This window comes from Clavelina lepadiformis, chromosome 7 (genome assembly GCF_947623445.1).
Source record: "Clavelina lepadiformis chromosome 7, kaClaLepa1.1, whole genome shotgun sequence".
Classification (NCBI taxonomy): domain Eukaryota; kingdom Metazoa; phylum Chordata; class Ascidiacea; order Aplousobranchia; family Clavelinidae; genus Clavelina; species Clavelina lepadiformis.
Genome location: NC_135246.1, coordinates 2,294,802 through 2,306,894, shown reverse-complemented (window position 1 = coordinate 2,306,894; position 12,093 = coordinate 2,294,802). Strand labels below are relative to the sequence as shown.

At 36.3% G+C, this 12,093-nt stretch overlaps 2 protein-coding genes across 5 annotated transcripts in view; one reads left to right on the top strand and one right to left on the bottom strand.

Annotated features, from left to right (window-relative positions):
- LOC143465678 (kelch-like protein 12) overlaps positions 1-12,093 on the top strand; it is a 116,620-nt gene that overhangs the window by 86,925 nt on the left and 17,602 nt on the right. For 2 of the 3 annotated variants that reach the window (XM_076964086.1, XM_076964087.1), the window contains 5 exons: positions 8,931-9,084; positions 9,928-10,145; positions 10,272-10,421; positions 10,850-10,948; positions 11,237-11,326. In XM_076964086.1, the coding sequence (XP_076820201.1) occupies positions 8,931-9,084; positions 9,928-10,145; positions 10,272-10,421; positions 10,850-10,948; positions 11,237-11,326 (711 nt within the window). Of the gene's footprint in view, positions 1-7,606; positions 7,736-8,743; positions 8,868-8,930; positions 9,085-9,927; positions 10,146-10,271; positions 10,422-10,849; positions 10,949-11,236; positions 11,327-12,093 lie in introns of those variants that run through there. The other variant, XM_076964088.1, reaches the window with a different exon arrangement.
- Positions 518-2,768, bottom strand: LOC143465682 (uncharacterized). Of its 2 annotated transcripts, XM_076964100.1 has the most exons (4): positions 2,640-2,768; positions 2,349-2,452; positions 2,040-2,171; positions 518-1,916 (listed from the first exon to the last, which is right to left on the bottom strand). In XM_076964100.1, exon 4 carries the CDS (start codon positions 1,818-1,820, stop codon positions 1,230-1,232), a length of 591 nt encoding a protein of 196 aa, XP_076820215.1. In that variant the 5' UTR covers positions 1,821-1,916; positions 2,040-2,171; positions 2,349-2,452; positions 2,640-2,768; the 3' UTR covers positions 518-1,229. The 2 variants fall into 2 exon arrangements, with proteins under 2 accessions (XP_076820215.1, XP_076820216.1); XM_076964101.1 differs by lacking the exon at positions 2,640-2,768 and having other exon boundaries at positions 2,349-2,583.

Sequence of the window (12,093 nt, the reverse complement as noted above, 5' to 3'; positions counted from 1 at the left end):
CAGCCTACGCTTACCAAAACGTTTCCGGAGGAAGCTTTGCAACGTTCATATGCGTTGTTTGTCACAAATAGTTTTGTCAAAAAAATGCCAATGTAGATTGCATTAAAGTATGAAATATGCATATAACCATGTTTCAAAAATGTTAGTTAGTGCCGAAATGCTATCTGTATAGGACTATAGGTTGTTTTGCGCATAAGCAGAACAAGGTAATGGTAAGTGATATATAGGGGAGGGTGGGGTAAAGCGGACCACCTAAGGCTTCTTAAATCGTTACAATTCACTGATTTCACCAAAACATTTGACTTGTTTGTTTTGAGAGTTAACTCTAAGGTATTTCGTTAATTTTTGAAGTGCCCTTTTATTGATTGCTTGCTTTCTTACATAAAATTTTTGATTTAAAAGCACATCCAATAGTCCACTTTACCCCACATGTGTGGGGTAAAGTGGACCACCGTAAGTTTTGAGTAAACAAGGCAATTTGTTCCACATCACAATCAATTTATTTACAAATTGTCATCATAAGCGAAGTAGTTATGAAAGTAATCTCAGTTCATCATCAATTTTTAAAAACATAATTCACAAATAAAGTTGTCATCCTCTTCATTACACCCAGAGCAGGCTTCATGCGCCCATCGAATGCATTTGGAGCACTGGATCCACCCATCATTCTCGGATGATTTGGAATACATTTCGTTGCAGTAAAAGCATTCTGCATCTATGAATAACCAGTGCCAGGGGGAGTTCCATCAAGCAATTCTGGTTTCATACGCTGTCGTGGAAATATGAGATAAGGTGGAACGTAACTTCCTCCAGCAGACATGCAAATCACTGCAGTGCACAAAGTGCTGTGATAATATTATGAATTAATGTAATATAAGATTGTGTACGACATAGAATTCTCGTCTATCGAATCAGCGAAGCATAACACTGCGTGACGTAATCGATTGCTTCGTGCTTACTGTGTGTGCTTTAAGAGTTATCAGTCTCTTCTTGCTATTACGAACAACGCCGCAACATGTAGGTCTTTATATTGAAGTTGCTGTACCAATGTTTTATCTTGATGTATTCGTTGAAAGAAGCTTCAATATAATCAGAATATAAAGTTGTCGAGGTGTACAATTAATTCTAAGATTAAGAAAAGCGAAATAACGACCTTGAGGCTCATTTACTTCGAGGACAATAAACTATTCAACAGACAACATTGTAATTGAAGTGGTCGCCCTTACAGGTTAAGGTACGACAAACAACCATTTCATTACAGTGCCTCTTTCTGCTGAGGTAATACTTCCAACCTGCCTTTTCCCCTTCAACGCAAGCACCTTGGATTGCTTTGTCTGAACTGTAGTAATTCCAGTTTCGTCGACGTTGAACACATTGTGATGCTTAAAATGATGCAAGTCCATCACTTCTCCCAAGAGAGCAAAAAACTTGCCGACGCTCACATGATTAAGCCCTCTAGCACGAGCAGCAGATGTAGGCTCTGGGGTGCAAAGGCTTAATTGTGGATTGCGTTGAAGAAATCCACTTACCCAATCAGCACCAGCAAGTCTCTTTTCCATGTTGAACCTGTGCTTAATATGATTTTTTTCTGCCAATTCAAATGCAAGTGATTCGAGATGTTTCCTAGTGACCCCAAAGAATCGCCGCTCAAGTTCGAGCACATGTGCAACTAACTCTTTTTCTTGGGCTTCGGAAAATGTGGAATGAAACCTTCCAAGTCCCTTTTTGCTCCCAGTAGCATTAATATTATCTCCTTGGACCCTTCTTATGAGTGTCGTTTTGGGAACTCCATACTCTTTGCTTGCTTTATGGTAGCCCATTCTCTTTTCATTTAGGCTACTGCCCGAATGGCGATAGTCATAGCCTCTTCGGTCCAAGATTGTTGAGTTGATGTCTTTTGGCGGTTACGAGGCATTCTACAAAACAGGGTTACAAGATAGACATTACCTAATTCGGTCATGAAACTATAAACAAGAAATAGTTAACGACGGGGTAAAGTAGACCACCACTGGTCCACTTTACCCCCACCCCTTGGTTACTATGTAATGAAGTGGTTGTTTATCGTTCCTTTTCTTGTAAGGGCGATCACTTCAATTACAATGTTTGTCCGTAGAATTGAATATTGTCCTCGATGTAAATGAGCCTCAAGGTCGTTGTATGCTTTTCTTAATCTAGGAATTAATTTTTCACCTTGACAACTATATATTCTGATTATATTGAAGCTTCTTTGAACGAATACATTTAGATAAAACATTGGCACAGGAACAGCATAAAGCTACCACTGCAGGAACTACGTTGCAGCCATCTTCTTAGCACACAAAATAAGAATGAATGAAAGAATAACTCACGTCACGATTTATAACGATACACAGGAAGTCATGCATAGGCGACACGTAACGCAACGCTTCGCAAAGTAGATTTCCCAAACCAGGAAGTATATATTATTTTCCATCTGTGTGGTATAATATGCACCGTACATCACAACTATTATTTTGACTGTTGGCCAAATTTTTGCTAGTCAGTAAGCGGAATGAACCTATGTAATGCGTACGTGATACAGTAAAACTCCTTTCTACCATTCAACCAAACTTCTACCTTATGCATGTAAAATAAAATCTAAGTTACAAGACATAGCCTACCTTTCAATAGATCAGAGAGTACAAAAAACGAATTCCGTGCCTTTTCTTGCTTTCTTTTCCACGTAACCTCGAATTATGGCGTGTGCAACCACGTTATGTCATGCTTCACTAAACTTAGTGGTATCCGCGCGGTTAAAAAAACTTTATTAAGAAAATAAGAGGGGTGTGCCACTTTACCCCGTTGGTCCGCTTTACCCCACCTTCCCCTATAGTTGCGTCGGCAAGGAGGTTATAAATGTCCAGTATTTTGTGCCTGCTGCTCTCTAATTTATGCTAGAATAAATTGTCTTATAAATAATCTATGTTATAACAATTGATTGATTGATATAACGGTGATTCGTCCGGTGCAAAAACAATTTCAGCCGTTTGGAAAAAACATTTTGGTGCCGGTCCTTGCATTTCCTGCGCCACCTACCATATCGGCTGAAGATCTTCTATTTTGATTCCAGCGACTGGAGAAAACATTCCAGCTGGTTTCACAATTTCCTTTACCAGGAAAAATCTATACCACGATAGCAGCCACATCTGTTATCAATTTGGCTCACTTGCAGCAGTTTTATGACTTACTGGCATGCCCGTATTGCCGATGAAAATTTGCAATACGAACAGTTCAAACAGTATTTGCAAAACATGTTGTTCTCGGAGTTACCCTCCAACATGTAGTAACTTTATCTTCAGTAAATTTTTCTTCATTTGTCAATAACTTTATTACATGACTGTTGTTTGTGCATGCTCACCTTTGTTATCATCAGTATGTTAAATTTTAATTGTTAACATTTTTCCTTCCGTAGCGGGGGAGGAAAGTAGCGGCCTGGGTGGCATTTTTAATACCATTACATCATTTCTTGGAAAAGTGTTTTCTAGTTACTGATTGAAGCTTATGAACTTGTTTTTTGATAAAACTTCAACTGTCGTTTGATATTTAGAAACTTACTCTAAATAACTTCATGTGAAAACTCCTTTTAGTACGTTCCCAGGTTGTTTCCAGCACCTGTGCTGATAAGAAATTATTCGTACTCTCTATCCTTTAGTGTGTGGCGGCCTGGGTGGCTTTTGTAATACCATTACGTCATTCTTGGAAATGTGTTTTCCAGTTAACAATTGGAGTTTTTAAACTTTCAGTTCCGCCACATCATTCTTGGAAATGTGTTTTCCAGTTACTTATTTGAGTTAATGAACTAGCTTTCATAAACACTGCAATTATCGTTGGAATATTTGGAAACTTGCTCTGAATAACTTCGTGTGAAAACTCCTTTTAGTACGTTACCAAGTCGCTTCCAAGAAACTGTTCCCAGCTTTAACCAAACGTAAATTGCATTGCAAACGCACTGTTTTTCTCGTTCACACGCTTTGAAATGTTCATGCCTTTTTTGTCATATATTTCCGGCACATCGCACAATGTTTTATAAGCTCGAACTTCTGTGCAAGATGGCGCAGACGTAAAGTTATAGACAGATGTAATACCGTACTACGGTAGTCGTGGTGATTGCAAATCAATAGACATCTTAATAGCAGTGGTTTTGCTATACTTCTGGTTATGCGTAATATTGAGAAAGTGTACAGCACCTACAATAAAAGCCTTTTCTGGCAAACGGTATTTGTTATAATATAATAAGAACGCATCGCCGTCAATAAGGTTAGAGAATTCTAACCGCACGCAACAATAGAGTCAGATATTAATGTAGTAGGTTAACTAAAGTCAATAACGTAAGATAAGATCGATAAACTCTGCATCTGCATCTGTCGGCATCAACCTATGCATTCCAACATCCTAAAACGACACCAACCTCTACAAGTGTACTTATGGGCTTCAATATTGTTCCTTCTCTTGGCCACGAAAACGGAAAACCGGTTCCTAGAATGGATATTCTTTTGTGCGTTTTTTTAACCATCCATTTGTTTGTATTGGAAATTGGAATGAATGCATTACAATGTGTGAAGTACGCAAGAATCAGGAGACTGGTTTTAGTTGTTTAAATAAAAACATTCAATTTCTGGTTTACAATGCTTAAAACATGTGAACTACGCTCTTACGTAAGGGCACGCTTTCGAAACATATTTGGATAGAGTCTTGAAGCAGAAATTAGATTTTCTGATAGTCAGGCCAAGAATCACGGCAAACTTAACGTTAGTGAGCAGTCATTAAACAGAAACCCAATAAATCCACGTCAGGCTTTAAAATTATTAACCTGGTGAGTTATTGTCACGATTAAAAAAGGGAGGAATCCAGGTAAAAACCCGCTTCTAGTTTTGACGTTGTTGCAAATCTTTAATGTCTATAAACCGCGCCCAACAAGGGAAAGTCCCTAATGAAAAACTGAAATCGAAAATTATCAAAGTTGATTTTGTACAAAGTTAGGAAACCGCAAAGTAGCCAACATTTTTTCTGTCAACCTGCTAAAAGTCGAAATAGGCTAAACAATGAGCGTTGAATATATGGCCAGGTCTAAACATAAATACCGGTTAAAGCAGTTTGGTTTGATACTTTTGTTTATTATCATTGTAGTAACAGCCTGACAGTGACAGGACCAGACTGCAGAGTTTGGCATAGGTAATAGGCGCACTCAATACCGACACTCCTAAAACAGGTTCAATTGGTACGAGTGGTGCCATCCAGTGTTTCGAGTGAAACCATTTGGTTCAAGTCTTCAAATAGTACAAAATGTTTCACAGGTTCAACTTTCAGGTTGGACAAATGTATTCTTTGCATCAATCCTTTCAAACGTACTTCCATGATCTCTGCGTCAAGAGCTGTTGTAATTTCGGCTTAATTTGATGTTAATTTTCAGTTCACATATCCAAGAAAATTGTGTTGATAGTTTGGTATGGTATTAGTGAGCTCCACAACAGGGTGGCAATGAAACATTACCCAATTAAATTTTGCTGTGTCATGCCGCAATTCCTAAAGTGCGCTTAACTCAAAAGATACGTCTGTTCAACCTGAACTACTCGAACCTGTATATTTTAGTCGTATCCCCCAATGCTGCTTTTCATGAGTTTCAGTGCTGCACTTATTGCACATTATTTCGCACTATTATGACTTGGACATTACTTCCGTGCACTTAATTTTCAATTGGTTTAAAGAATAAAGTCAAACTATGGACATTACTGTGCAATTGCTCACCCAAGAGCATACTTCCACTGTCACGTTTTAACCCCTCAGCCCCCTATTTTCTGTTCCTATTTCACCGGCGTCCATTTATCGAAGTTGCTGAATCAAAATTCGATGACCGGTAGATTTTTGATTGAGCAACAATTGGTGGTCAACAATTTCATGAATATAAAAACAATTTCGTTTGAACATTATCACAAAAGCAAAGCGGTGGGGCTCGTATGCTGGAGGTCTTGAGTTCGAATCTTGATATTGTTTGTCATGTTTAATTAAAAAATAGCATTTATTTCAATTCGCAGCCTAGCTTAGTGATTTTATCATAAGCTTTTGGGTCACAAGATATTAGTTTTAGGTTAATTTACACTTTGGAAAAGTTAGTACGTCATTTCATACTGAAAAGTAGCATACATTTCAATTCACAGACTAGCCTAATTATCTTTTATCGTATTCATATTTGCCTACATCGGTAAACGGCGGCCGAAAAAACAAGTGTCTATTTCACTGACCGTCGTTTACCGAAGTAAGAAAAATACCAATTGCGTAACCGGCTAGTCGTTTTCTAAAGTAGTGTCTTCCAAGTTTCGTAACCGACAATCATTGAAATAAACGCTGTCCACAGTCAATAGCGAAAAATAAAAATTCTAATCCTGAGTGCAGAGTAATGCAGTTCTTCCAAGATCTTGGGGGTGCAAAAGTAAAATTTTGGTGAACAAATGTGCAAGGAAGTACAGTACTTGCTTTTCACCACAACTCAAACGACCAAAACATGTCCGGCATTTATGGTAGCCAAGATATGGCTTTTTGTACTAGAAAAAGAAGTAAAAATTAGTGTCTCCTTTTTTAGTGATTGCTCTTCTCTCCATTGTGCAATACTGTTTTAGCCAAAAATTTTTGCTGTGCTGTGTAGCCTGGGTAGGTCACAACACCATGTTACTAGCATCCACTTGCAAACGTACTATAATAATTAATGTAAAGTCTGCTCAGTCTTCTTTTTGTCCAACCAGCCCTACTCGACAAACACGAATAGGCCTACTACAGTTCACCAGTCTCTTTCAATGGGAAATCTCCTTTGGTTGGGCTCAATTTTGACGGCAATGTAAACGTTATTTGCGCTGGACAGTGCTGAAATTTTCTGTAGTGTAAACCAGCTTTGATACGTTACATCGAGCACAGCTTTACGTCGTGTGCCTTCTTCGCTCCGAGGATGATTATTACACTTAACACATGTTCAACCTTCGGAAATCTTACATTTTAGCACAAGAAGACTTCAAAAGAGTTGTGGTCTATTTTTATCCCAAGCTTTTTCCCTATTTCGCTCCACACAGCCAATGGTGAAAAACACACAAAGTTGCTCAGAAAATGTGTCAATTTCAACCTTATATCGATTTTTAGCTTATTTTGTAAAGTTAAGTTTTTAGCATTATTTTACAACCATTGCAGCCATTGTTTACTCTGTCAATATGTTCCTTGATAACATTAAACGTTTTATTCCCTTTTGTTCTTATGTTAATATGACAACCAACAGAACCCAGTCGGGCAACATTAGTTTTTGCCGGTTAATTATTGATAAGGAGCAATTATTTGAGAAGCTTGATATAAACTGGTTCTCTCTTGTAACATTCGTTCATGTAACACGTTTCAAAAAAGAATGACTTTATTGAAAAGGTCGCTCACAACATGAACGCAGTGTTTCCAACATAACACAAATAGTAAGCGCATGGTGGCGCTAATACGGACACTTCATCTCTCATATAGAATTTTTTGGTAATTGTGCTCCCCTGTAACTGGTAGATGGTTTGGTTAATATAGTTTATACTTTTTTAACTTTGCTTAACTTTTTTAAACTTTGCTTTATAGTTGCAGGATTTTGCTTCAAAGTCAAAGCTTTAAGTTTAACTTGAATATTATTGATTTCTTGTATCAATTTGGAGAAGATGGAACTGGAAAGCAATCACGCCACTGAAATACTCAACAGCTTAAATGAGTGAGTTGCTAATTGAGCAGTGTTCATTATGTTTTTGTGAAATTTTTCGAAATCTTATTTTATGATCTATCCCAAAAAATTGGTGAAATTTACTTGAATTACACCTTACACCAATTACAATTACTCTGGTGGAAAGTGTGGCACTCAGACACAAGAGACTCATCATCGTGGATATCAAACTTTTAAACATTTACGCCGATTTATAATAAGTCAGACTAAGCTGGTTGATGAAACGCCAAATGTTAATAAATTAAAAAAAGAACTAGGGCATCAGTGTGCCACCAGGCCCAATTCTGTACGGGTGAATTTTTGTCAAAAGCTTTCATACTATGCAGTCGTTTAGGCTGAATCCCTTTAGGCTGCATCCCTTTAGGCCACGGGTGTCAAACTCAATCGCACCAGGGGCCAAAACTCAAAACTTATTTAACGCCGCGGGCCGGTCAAGGATAAAACTTGATTGAACATTTCGTGACAAGAAACATGAGTTGGAACAGGCAGCGAAACAACACCAAATTTTTGATGTTTTTGACGATTTTTGACTGGGCTATTTTTGATTATTCTTCTCTTACATCGGTATGTTTCATTTTTCTCTTTGCAAAAGCATTAAAGAATTAACAAACAATAAAGAAAAAAGCAGCCCAGATTACAAGCGTTAGAATAAATCGATTTATTCTGTCGTATTGTGGGGCAACTGTTGTGCTGCTGTATTTTACGATTTGTTATAATCTTGTTTCTTGCTTGAAAAAAGTAAGTTTTGCTATACAATGATCTCGCGGGCCAGAAATAGTTCTATGTTTAAAATAGCATTGCGGGCCAAGTTTTAATGTAAAGTGGGCCGGATGTGGCCCGCGGGCCGGGAGTTTGACACGTATGCTTTAGGCTGACGAATCAATTCTACTAATCAATCAGTTTTAAGCAATTTTACCCTAAAATAAAAAGCTTAATAATTACTTTGGTTAATGTAGTGCACAGTTAGCTATGTGGTTTAAAAGATTTCTATTGTCACAGGGATCGAAAAACAACAAAGGACTTCTGTGATTTTACAATAAAAGCTGGAGGAAAACAATTCCCTGTTCACAAATGTGTGATTGGTTCAATCTCGGAATATTTCAAGAAAATGTTTACTACGAAGGTGGAATGAGCTTATTTATGTTAACATCTGCTTCAAGTAAATTGATTAATTTTTTCTTTATAGATGAAGGAAAGTTATTCGAACGAAGGAAGCGTTAAAGAAATCAGTGGTCCAACAATGGCATCGATCATTAACTTCATATACACTTCATGCATAATTCTCACTCATGACAATGTATATGATGTACTGGAAGCAGCAGAATATCTACGCATTACAAGTAAGTATTGTTACTGCAGCTATTTCTATGATATTCAGTACCGTAGCAAGGGTAAATTTTATGAAGGTAAATATATCGTGCACATCCCTGGTTAAGTTCGTTGTAAAATGCATTTTAACAGTGAAGATATTTTGAGCCAAAATTCCGGATAATTTCAGAGGCAAGTGCCTCGTTTGCATCAATGTAGCAATGGCTTAAGTTTTAACTGTTATGACATTTGCCTCCAGTTTGTTGGATTAGTGGTGCACAGTACACTACATCTTATGCTTATCACTTCATGTCTGCAACTTAGTTTTTTTTGTTCAAGTGTTGCAACTATGGCTGTTGTCGTTATTATCGTTATTACACATTGATGTGTGACATTGCACTGTATCTGGTTAATGTAAATTATAATACAAGGCATTGCAAGCTTCGTTTATCAGAAAACTTCACCGATCTCTGCAAAACATCTTTTCATGTGATGAAGACGTTTTCTTTGAGTCGATAAATAGTTAGCAACCATTTGCAACAACAACACACTTGCACCTTTTTCTATCATTTTTCTTTATTCTTAAGTTTATATTGAGAATGCATTTTCTGGAATGCTTCTTAGTAACTTTAGACATATGTTTGGCCTTTTCATGTGGACATGTGTTGCTAATATGAAACTATTTAGGTTTGATATAGGAAAGCGGTAAGTTAAAAAAGTCAGATCTGAGGAACAAACAAATTAATGAAATGTGGTCGTGCTGTTTAGTGTTGAAACTTTCTGATAGAAGATTGTATTTTGAGCGTGGCCATTATTCAAAGTGCGACTTTTCCTGAATGAATAAGTTGGTCCAAATTCTGTTTGTATTTGTTTAGGTTTGAAAGAACAGTGCAAGATATTTTTTAAAGCATCTCTCAATGGAGAAAATTGTTTGAAAATTCGATCTTATTCAAACCGATACAACATGGGTGATCTTGTTCAAGCAGCTGAAACTTTCATTTCTAACAACCTGGGAGCTGTTTTGAAAAGTGCAGATTTCCTTCAGTTTGGTATTGATGATGTCAAGTATATGCTGAAGTTGGAAAGTGATGAAGTAAACTTAGAATTAAAACTTTTTTTAAAAGAAAATATGAGCTTGGTCTATTAAATTTACTTTAGTTTTTGATAAGAAATTCAGAGAAAATGTGAAGAGATATTGAAGTTATAAATAACTTGACAGGAATTGATCGACGAGGACAAGTACAGGAGTGTGATAAGCTGGACAAAACATGGCGTTTGTGACAGAAAGGAACATTTCAGTGATTTGTTTTGTTTTATTCAACTGGATTATTTATCCTCAGAGTTTTTGAATGATGTTGTCCGCAAAGAAGTAAGTTGTATGATATTTAGTTTTACTTGTGCTCAAATTTTTATTTAAAATAATTGTGGTTGCAATATTTGCTAATACAATAGGACAAAACAAGTTTTATCGATAAGCTTAAACCTTTTATAACTGTCATTTTGAACATATGACATCGCAACTGCTGGCATATCAAAGACCTACTGAAAATGCCTTGTACATTCTGTTCACTATGATTACATCACTCCTCGCTACTAATTGCAGCGTTTTAATTTCCACTATTACTGTTATATGTCATTGCTGTTAAGCAGTTCACAAAATTTCCATATGACCAGTGTTTTGTATGAGATGAACACATCAACTAATTTCTATGTATTATAATGAAACACATCTGCTGATTTCTATGTTATATAAAGCAAACACATCTCAACATATTTATATGAAACTCTGTATTTTAGGAATTGGTTTGTAATTCACTTGAGTGTATGAATCTGCTCGTCATGTCACTGAGTTCCCGATTGTCCGGTGCTCAAGTCTTTAAGAAAAAGAAAGGTCAGGTGTTTTGAAATGCTCATGTCAATTTTGTCGTTGTTTTATGAAAATTTGTGATTGTTTTTATTTAAATGCGTGGAATATAAATGTGATATTATGGTATGGACACGTATTTTTTTTTCTATTTACCACATATGCATCTATCGCTTAAGCAATAAAATAATCGAATAATTTTGTCTTTGGTTCAGGTCTCTGCATAGAGGTCTTGCTTTCAAGAAAGGTGATAATGACACCAAATGATTTTTCATTAGATTTGAGTTAACTCTGTATGAGATGTTTATGTTTCAGGTCAGTTTGATAGAATTCTTATCATTGGTGGATGGGTTTGTGAAGAAAGTGTTGTCAACTTCCACACCAAGACAAACCAGTGGAGTAAAATGCCGGTATGTTTGCAATCTTCACTCTCGATAAATAAAACTCGCAGCCAGGTTTAGAAATGTGGATTTGTTGAGCGGAAGATTTTTATGCAAAAATTACAGGCTTATTGGAAACAGGGGTTGCTGAAGTAAAAGTTTTTGGTTGATGAAAAATAAGCTTCACTGGCTTATAACACAAATAGGTTCAAGATTTTTAAGTAGTTGACACAATGCTAAAATTAACGTTGGTCATGTTTTCAAACCCATTTTTAACAAAACGAGTGAAATAGATGTGTGAGATCTATTCAGTTTAAGTATCAAGCTATCATTTAAACTCAGTTGATATAAATTTATTCACTTATCAGTGTATTTCATAGTTTTCTTGAATGCACCCTCTATCGTAAAATGTAAACTTAAACTTATTGAGAACAGAAATTAACTGATCTTATGAAAATAGTTCATCATTTTGTTAAAAGTTTATGACTAATCTGCTAATCCCACGCCCGTCATTATTATTACTAATTACTTGTAATTACTTAATTACTAAATGTGTTACATCATTTTCACCATTATATGATCAGTCAATGCTATTTTTTGCACCTTGCCTTTGCCACATCTGCTACCACCACAGCCTTTTATTTTAAACAATACCATTGTGACTATTATTATCGTTTACTGACTCGTCTTGTCTGTAAACTGGAAATTTCCTTTTTTCTTGTAGCTACTTTCGTATGGAGTCGTTATAAATTTTTAAACACTTTGATTTTAACAATTACAGTCATTTCTTACTCTGA

Excerpts from the sequence above, each read along its gene's own strand:
- LOC143465682 (XM_076964100.1), bottom strand. The coding sequence starts at position 1,820 with ATGGGCTACCATAAAGCAAGCAAAGAGTATGGAGTTCCCAAAACGACA.